Genomic DNA, 9660 nt, shown 5'->3' with positions numbered 1-9660 from the left:
ATATACTATAGTATAGTATAGTAGTAGGTCAAAGGTCACACTGTTCGCATAAACAATTATGGTGTAGACCTAATTATGGCTCCTGCTTGGGATTCGTCAAAAATAAGATAAGTAAAGGTCATTAGCGGTTATTTGAAAAGTAATTTTTCTATAAAACCAAAAAAAAAAGTTAATTTAATGCGTTGGCAATACCGATGGAACTAACGATGGCTTTTAGACCATTAGGGTTGTTTTTAAATTAACGGTGACTTAATAAATCATTAGTTGTAACCATTATGTCCATTGTAGATGTGGTTGGATCGGCGGGGTTATTTTGCATTTATTTTTTTTTTAATAATTTACCTTGTAAAATTGCTAATGGCGGTTCCCCACATAACAAGCTATTGTTAGACTAAAAGGACTAAACAACTTTTTTTTAAATGACCCTTTAATACCTCTTTTAAAAATTACATCCGACGGTCCTAATCATTATTCGTCATCGTCATATATGATAATAATTTTTTAGTTCATTTGCATTTGTTTTGGTTTTTTCTTCTTTGTTGTTGTTAAGCGCCTCGAGCATCATCATCATCATCATCATCATCATCATCATCATCATCATCATCATGATTTAAGACCGTTTTAAGCCTCCTCCGAGTAGGCTTTAAAATTTAAGACGGCTAACTGGAGACCGCGGTATAGCAATGGTCTATAATCATAGACCAGTAGTGACGTCACGATTATAGCCGGCTAAACGTTAAGACCGTCTAAAGACCGCTTATAGCAATCTGCCCCTTACCTCTGTCGTTACAAAATACGACAAGGATTGTTACAAAAACGACAATTTTTTTGAAAAATAAGACGTAACAGACACGGGTCTTAAAGCCCCATTCCCGGCAAAATTTCACTAAAAACTGACTTTTTTTAGAAAATATGCATTTGCATTACTCCAATTATTATAAATCATGGAAAAATATTGGCATGAATTTTAGTTTCACGCAAAAGAATAAAAAAAAATGAGAAATACAGACTATTTCTCATAAAATATTACCATTTTCTCGACGAATTCATCGTTACTAGGCAAATTCAGAGGTTGTAGATCGCATCCACTGGAATTCTCTCGCTTTTATGTATGCTTTATACAGTCAATAAAGTGCGCCCTCTCTAATGAGATTACTTTTTGTACTTCGCATCTCGCACAATGCGGTCGTTCGAGTAGGTCTGAGATTTGTTTAAGTGTCAAAATCTCGGTCAGAATCAGTTTTTAAACAAATTTGAAATGATTCCTGTGAAATATTATATTCACAAGTGTCAATACTAGAAACAGAATATATCATGTCGGCCGTTTTTATGTGTGATAACAGAACCCAAATCGAGGTAAGGCTAGGCCTAGCCTAGCAGCATTGTATAGGCTAATGTTTTCGCCGCCTACGATATTTCTTCTCACGACCTATCGCAAAATCAACATGAAAAATTCATCCGCATTTATTTTTTGTGTGGAACACAAAAAAAAATCAAATTTCAGTCTTATTTTACATTTTTTCATTCTTATGAATGTCTAAATTCATTTAAACTAGCAATTCCGTATTATATTTATAAATCTTTATAACATTATACAAAAATTAGATTTTTCTTAAAAACTGAAATTTTGCCGGGAATGGGGCTTTAAAAGGGCCCTGGATAAACCAGCGCATTTCTTTGCAAGCACTATGGTCCCAAAATCGGGCCCCTTAGAGCACAACGTGTAAAAACGGGTAAGCCTAGAATACTGGCGATTAAAAGAAAACTATAATAGTTAAAGCCCACGGTTTAATTGATAAACTGTAAGTTAAGACTTTACGTCATGTAGGGTTTTCCCAGATAGGACAGCACTGTCAAATAGGATAAAGTACTGACCATGAAGCTACAGCATGTTGTAGTTAGCATTGCCTTAACGTAAGGTCTTTATTTAGTAATAGAAAAAAATGTACTATAAGAACTTTTCTTTTAATTTTTCCTTTTCAAAAATAGATGCTTAATTCTTATTGTGTTATTCACCTTACACACAATGATTTTAACATTCAAGTATTTAGAACAACTTTATTATGGTACAACTATGTGCGCGCCTGTCACTAGTTTGTCTATACATACTATTCCATGACTTGGTCTAACTAAGATGAAACACCAACGAATACAATAGTTTATATTTGTAGGCCTATACTTTATATTATATATGTCAAGTGGAGATTTACGGACGTGACAAAAGCTAATGAGGAACTAACTGTTTTTTTCACCTGTGATGCTATTAAACAGTCGCTTATCAGATTGTCCCAGGTGAAAACAGCTTAATTATTCCTTAATCCAAAGCCTTCCAACATCTCGATCAACGTTAAGCCTGGATAGGTCTCACGTCGCTATGCTATCGAACCGTTCCTTCGATGGTATTTTGGTGAAGAATCTTTACAACGCTTTTAGAAGCAAGACGAATAACTGTATAAACACAATCAGATTGTTTTATTACTCCAATTCGTACAGGAAACATCAAGGTATCACCACGATTGATATTTGTTCGCTGACGACGTTTGTACGCCCTCAAAATACCAATGTATGGTAATTTATGCACAACAATAACATTCGATCCAGAAAAGATGGGGAATAAAATGTTTTAGAAGTCGTACTATAGATAAACAGGAGCGGATTCAGAAATATTTTGACGTGGGGGCCCAATATGTATTGGATTATGAGTAGAAATAAAGCATAAGACATAAAATGAAAGTAAAAATTATATATATTAAATATTAAACAGGGCCATCACAATTCAAAATCTCAAATTATCAGAGCTTTCGAGGGCTTCGACCCCTTCAAACCCTCCGTAAGTTCTGGGACATCTCCCCTCCCCTGTCGTCGGGCAAATCTTGGCACCACCACTTTTGTTTTGTGATGACTTTACACAATTAAGAGCACCAATAGCCAGAAATAGTTCAAAAGTAAGTGTGATGATTAAATACTTGATCATGAGCTTGTCATGAGTATGAGTATCACGGTAGACATTCGTCAGAAAATAAAAATGGAATGTAAACATTTCTTCTTTTGGCAAAATATTAAATCAATCATATGGTTTCAATAATATACGGTATAACTGAAGTACAATAATTTATTAATAGATTGAAATTGCCAAAAACCTTCAAATGGGTGAGATAGGGGGAGCTTCGGCAACAGTATTTCAGAGTTTCACCTTATGTCCATAAAGTATAACAATTGTTGTTTGCAACTCTAGATTATCTTTGGCCCATGAGATCAACTTGAAAAAAATAATTTGGCATCCAAATAAATTAATTAAGAACCAGGGGTGTATAGCGTAGACCATCGTTTATTGCCGTCTCTTCATACGCTACTGGTTCCAACCACTCTATCTTCTGTTTCCTGCATATCCGGAGTCCCTACTATTTTGAACCACATCTCTGCTTTTTTATTTTGAGTCTATCCAGTGACCAGATTAAAACATAGCATATAATAACACTAAAATTGCACCAACGACAGTAATTGCTATAAGGAATCCGGATTCTGTATTAAAATCAAGAATTGCCTAAAATATGAGTGAGCACTAAATAGGATATTACGTACGCAACTGGGTATACAACGAAGCAAACACACCGGCGTAGCAGATAAAGGCGTTTGGATGATCATCGCTAAACTCGTGAACATTCAATTTATCTTCTAGGATATAAACTGGAAGGGCACCCTCTATGAATATATAAGATTAGATTATTGGATAAAATACATACCGCAACCTACAATATTGCACTTTACATAGGCCTATATCAAATCATTAAAATAAAATCAATTTGGCCATGCAACCAGAATACACCAAATAGAGATAATAGTAATTAACATTCTTGTCGTCTGCCCATAAACTCAGTAGTAAACATACATACACCCAGCTAAGAGTAAAAACAGACTCCAAAACGCAATACAATAAGTTATACAGAAGCCACTAAACAGTTTTATTTTATTTTTACATAGTTGTAGTAGGCATAAATACAAGTTCGATTTTAAATCTCGGCCTATATACATAAACAAAGAAAAACAGAAAATGTAATATGGAATGCTATAATGCATAATTATGGCAGAATTCTTAAAAAAAACAATTGAAATATAAAATTATAAATGAATTCGTTTAGGCCTTCAGTAATTACAGTGGATCTAAGGCCTGCTTGTCCTGTGAGCAACAGTTTATGATACGTTATTCTCAACTAAAACGTTGTTTCATCAGCAGATTGTTCACTCGCCTTGGTGCCGAACGATTTTCTTGCTAATGTCAATCTTAAATTAAACAATAACCATAATATTACCTGGAAAACAAAAGCACCAATTATACAACCGACAATACTTAACACAGCTGTAACAAGGTCGTTTTCATAGTCAATTATCGGATAAATATAAGAATGACCATATGGATCGGTTCCGCCTGCCACCCAGTAAATAATGGTAAAAAATAGGTAGACAGCTCCGTACCAGAGGGGGTATACTACATGAATGAAACGGAACGGTGTAGCAGACAGCATCGTTTCGATGATACCAACAAATGACGTAAGGGTATGTACGTTCAGATCTATGAAGAGATCTACGAAATTTAAATTTCCTGTGGAATATAGAGCCGTCCAATAAACCACCGTTACCATAATCGACGTGTTTGCTGATAGGTAATACAGGAACCACTGTAATTTGTAAATAAACGGCAGATCGGGTGTATCGGCAGAGGATGACCGTCCTAAAAGAAGTCTGTCTGTGAAAAAAACAGATAAAATCAACGATATTCATGATTTCGACCAAAGCGATTCAGTTAAGGACATTCATTAGAAACAAGGAATCGGGCCCACAAATTATTTCAAATGACGACCCGCTTAAAGCCTGTTTTCCGCTAGGCGAATTTATTCGCGCGAATCAAAGCTTCGGTTCGCTTCCTGAGCTCTGATTAGTTGCGCATATTTCAGCTTCGCAAAAACCCGATAGAAATGTGAATGCGCATGCGTATGAACCGACGCTTTGTATTCGCACGAATAAATTAGCCTAGTGGTAACAGGCCTAAAGCCTGGTTTCCATAAAAATCGCTACACGCTACTACCGACACCTTTTGCGACGCTGATTGGTCAGTAAAACGATTCCCAATTGCGGTGGGGGCAGCTACGCAGTGCAAGAATTGCAGTGAAAAGCAACTGTGTAGCGGTTGTATGGAAACCAAGCTTGAAGCTTAATTGGTTCCCATATAATCGCTCACGCCATCGCCGACAGGGACTGCTACGCAGTATAACAATTGCACTGAAAACACTGTAGCGAAAGGGTAGCGATTTTATGGAAACCATGGTACCGACAATTAGTTGAAGGTGTCACTTCATCAACCGCTCAGAGAGAGAGAGAGAGAGAGAGAAAGAGAGAGGGAGAGAGAGAGAAAAAACTGACATGGGAGTCGTCGACAACAGTAACATAAAGCCGAGCACTGCTACGACGCGATTTAAGAGAACGTGACAAGGTGTGCGCTAAAATCGGTTTTTTTTAATTGACGATTTGCTAAGAATTTCACCGACAAGCAGCAGAAGGCGTAACGTCTTCAAACGCTCACAGCGAGCGGAGGGATTTAGTCGGCCGACGGTTACGACGTATGGTGTCCCCGGCTTAAAATTAACAGTAAAGCTGGACACTCAAACTGCGCCGACGCTCGTGATTCCGAACGCAACCAGATGCAACCGATCAATCCGCTTTAGTCTCTGCCATCGACAATAATTATGGGCGTCGCGTCGTCACAGAATAGAGATGAATTTGTAATCCAACATAATTAAGTACAATCATTAAAATTCATCAAACCCCAAGATCAATGTAATGAAAACCTCGATTAAAATACATACCGTACCGGATACCGTATTTAGCCGAATAAACGCCCAAGCGTTTATTATTGAGAAGGTTTTTGAGGGAGTGTTTATTCGATGGATACGTTTATTCGAGGGAGGCGTTCATTGTTTTGATGTAAAATGTATACGTATATACTCAAATAAACATCCCTGAAGCCTGTTTTTACTAGGCGAATTTATTTAATCGAAAGCGTCAGTTCATGCGCGTGCGCATTCACATTTCTATCGGGCTTTTGCGAAGCGAAAATATGCGCAACTAAACAGAGCTCAGGAACATATACCTTTAAAATGTTTTCTTGTGTGATCCCACATTCATAGAATGTGTTGAGAATGGTGTTGCTTCCATTAGTTCTGTTTACAGTCATTTATGGGGTAATTTATTTAATGAAAAAAATAAACACCCCGGGGATTTAGGCCTATTCCAAATGAGGCTCTGGAGGGGGCGTTTATTCGAGGGGAGTTTATTCGATAAAATCGGGTAAATGATAAAGAATAATGCTAAATATAAATATGCTTAATTGATCACAATTATTCTCGAGTAGGCCTATAATAATTTCGATTTCACATTCATATTATTTTACGTCTATTAATATGTAAACATCCGGGAATCCTCATCCTCTTCACTAATTTAAACATCAATTAATCGAGGTAATTAACAAACCTTCTTCTCGCCGTCTCGCATTTAGATAATATACTAAACTGTTGTACGAAGCTAGTAGAAGATAACACGTGACCACGATGAATGTCCAATTGGTCAAATAGATAAAGAACGTCCAACCATAATCGGTCACTGAATAAGGGATATACCAGACAGTGAAACCAGCAAAATAGATAGCAACCACGAATCGATAGATGGTGAAAATATGCGGGTTGAGGCCTGAGAACTGAATAAAGATAGATCAATGTCATTCAGACAATGTAATTAGAAAAATAATGCTACCGTTTTGATCATGCTTCTGGCATGATACTGTATATACAAATTAAACAGATGGATGTGTCATTCAAATATACCGTCTGTTATAATTTGTGGAACACAATTAAACATCCATAATATGTTAAATAGGTTCTAAACTTAATAGAAAACAGTATAAATTATGTACACAATGTTAGTTAATCTACATTAACATACATTTTACCAAATTAATTAGGCTACCGGTACTGCAGCAAATTTAAGGGTATATGAAAATGAAATATAAAATGTATTATTGATGCGTACGGTACTATTAAATAGCAAGAAAATATTTTTTCTCATTTTAATCTTCAGCTATAAATATAAAAAATAAACAATTCAATTGTTGATTATTTTTCAAGGTTTCAGGTTAACACAGATGTAACTGTACTGATTGGTGGAGCATTTTTATGCATGGTCTGTGGTCTAGATCCTAACACATTGTGTTTATATATATACCCCCTGCATAAACAATTAAACCAGTTTATTTTATTTATCTTTTAAACTGCCACTAATATTAAAAATAGTAGTATAAATACTACTAATAATAATATTAGAAAATAGATGTAACGTCTCAGAATTGTGGTAAAAACGGTTTGCGGTCACTCTACCACATGTGTTTACATAAACAATTAAACCATTTCGTTTTATTTAACCTTTAAACTGAAAATTAAAAGTACAGATACTAATAATAAGAAAATAGATGCAACGTCATATTGTGGTATTCATGTTACAGAGAAAATTCAAGCGTTTATTCAGAACAACAGCTTCATTAAATTATGGTAAACGTTCGAACTATGCGTCAACAACATGCCTCTATAGGGCCTACACTATTACAAGACTTGGAATTAGTTCCTTGTTGACACCAGCGAATGCAATAGTTTATATAACTGATTGAGGATGATTTACTCACCTCTGAAGTTACAAATAATCGTTTATCAGAGTGAAGTCCCAGGTGAAAACAGCTTAGTCCACAGCCTTCCAACATCTCGATCAACGCTAAACCTGACTCTGCCGCACGTCGCTATGCTATCGAACTGTCCTTTCGATGGTATTTTGATAAAGATCTTTACAACACTTTGTAGCAAGACACAGTACTCATCTTGTATAACACAATCAGCTTAATTGTTTTATTACTCAAAATAGTTCGTACAGGGCACTCGAAGGCATACACTACACGATTGATGATATTTGTTTAGGCGCATTCGTTGACAATGTTTACACTCCCTCAAAATACCAATCACTGTATGGTAATGACGTATTCAACAGTCCTATGTCCTATTTAATTAATGTATAATGCATAACTATAATATACAATTTGTGCAGGTATTTAGTATACACGTTCATAATATTCGTCATTACACCATCATTTTATGGTATGGAAATAGTGAAAAGTGCTGGTTTAAATATATTGTGGGTAAGCGGCCAGGTCATAAGGCATGTTGTGTTAATCCCATGACCTGCATGATCTTTACACCTGTCACCAAGCACTTATAGATCAATTTATGCTATACGTGCTGCGTGGCAACTAACCACGCATGGATCGGATGATGCTCACTATATGGGGAATCCCTATGTACATTCAAAATGTTATCTCCCCTGAAAATTGACAAAAAGTCATACAAAATTTCATAGAAATGAACGGGGACAATACATCAACCAAGTGTGACTCATGGTGGGGTAAAAAACATCGAAATGTAAACATATCTTAGCTAACCTACAAGTGGCTGACTCAGGGTGGAGACAGCGCTATAATTTGACTGTCAAAAAACCATTATGTTCCATTACTTCGGCGAACCCTCCCCTGTGTCACCTTTTTTAAAATCATGGGTCCAGTACTTCTCTCACAATAATTATGCTAATAACAGCAAGGGCTAACTTAAACGTATAGATATTGCCTCGTAAATCTAAACATTTAGCAAACATTTAAAATTAATAGTTTATTATGTGTTTTTAGCTTTCAAACTGAAATTTTGAACGATGGAATTTGTCCTCCAAACTGAACAGGCGTTTAAAAATTACCACTCTTATAATGCTTGTTAAAACGTCCATAAATAAATCATTTTGCAGTAATTCTAAATAGTCCTTATAACCGCTGTTTTTTTTTTTTTTTGTGGGGGGGGGGGTTTGCCTTCTCTATGCAGGCTTTGATCAAGAGCAGGTACTTCGCGGTAAATTTTGTCATTTAGCGCAAATGGTAAAGCAATTACTAAAATAATAAAGTTCATATTTTTTCGAAAATCAGCAGGGCTGTGTTTTTGAGGGAGCAAATTCACGAGCACCATCAACACAGGGACGTAGCCAGGATTTTGAAAGGGGGGTGCCGTTATGCGAATTACGTATGACCCCGGCGGGGTCAAGGGGGCGGGGTCAAAGGGGCGAATCCCCTTGTGGAGTAGCGTACTCTGAACGTTCTTAGGACTGTTTGAGAGGATAAAGTGAAAATTACAATAGACGCATTATAAATAAGCGAAAAAATAATTATATAATAAATCAACAGTGGAAGATTAAGAAATTCGAAAGAGAGGTAAAACAGGGACTCAGAGAGGGACTTTCACAGACCGAGGAACCACCCACCTCAGCCCCACCATGGTTGGGGCTGAGGTAAGAAAATTTATGATTAGGGCATCTCTAGATGGCCGGAAATTACACTCTCGCACTTCAATTTGAATTTATTTTAAGGGGGAGGGGGTGCCTTGAATCCACCTCAGCTCAAAACATTCTTTATCCAGAATAGTCATAATCACGAAAAATGGACATGAAAAACCAGATCACATCCTAAAAACAAACAGCAGTCACTAAGACATACATCAGGAGCCGACTCGATGGAGTTTAATGTCATACCCA

General features: G+C 36.4%; 1 protein-coding gene across 1 annotated transcript; it reads right to left on the bottom strand.

Moving 5' to 3' along the window:
- Positions 1–3938: 3938 nt before the first annotated feature.
- Positions 3939–8227, bottom strand: LOC117102469 (protein rolling stone-like). Its single transcript, XM_033242739.1, has 3 exons — positions 7727–8227; positions 6526–6748; positions 3939–4744 (listed from the first exon to the last, which is right to left on the bottom strand). The coding sequence occupies exons 1-3, from the start codon at positions 7799–7801 to the stop codon at positions 4212–4214; spliced, it is 831 nt and encodes a 276-aa protein (XP_033098630.1). The 5' UTR covers positions 7802–8227; the 3' UTR covers positions 3939–4211.
- Between the last annotated feature and the right edge of the window lie 1433 nt (positions 8228–9660).

This window comes from Anneissia japonica, unplaced genomic scaffold (genome assembly GCF_011630105.1).
Source record: "Anneissia japonica isolate Jap-2015-1 unplaced genomic scaffold, ASM1163010v1 scaffold288068_len275957_cov168, whole genome shotgun sequence".
Lineage (NCBI taxonomy): Eukaryota > Metazoa > Echinodermata > Crinoidea > Comatulida > Comatulidae > Anneissia > Anneissia japonica.
The sequence above is the reverse complement of the archived record's forward strand: the minus strand, read 5'-3'. Positions and strand labels throughout refer to the sequence as shown.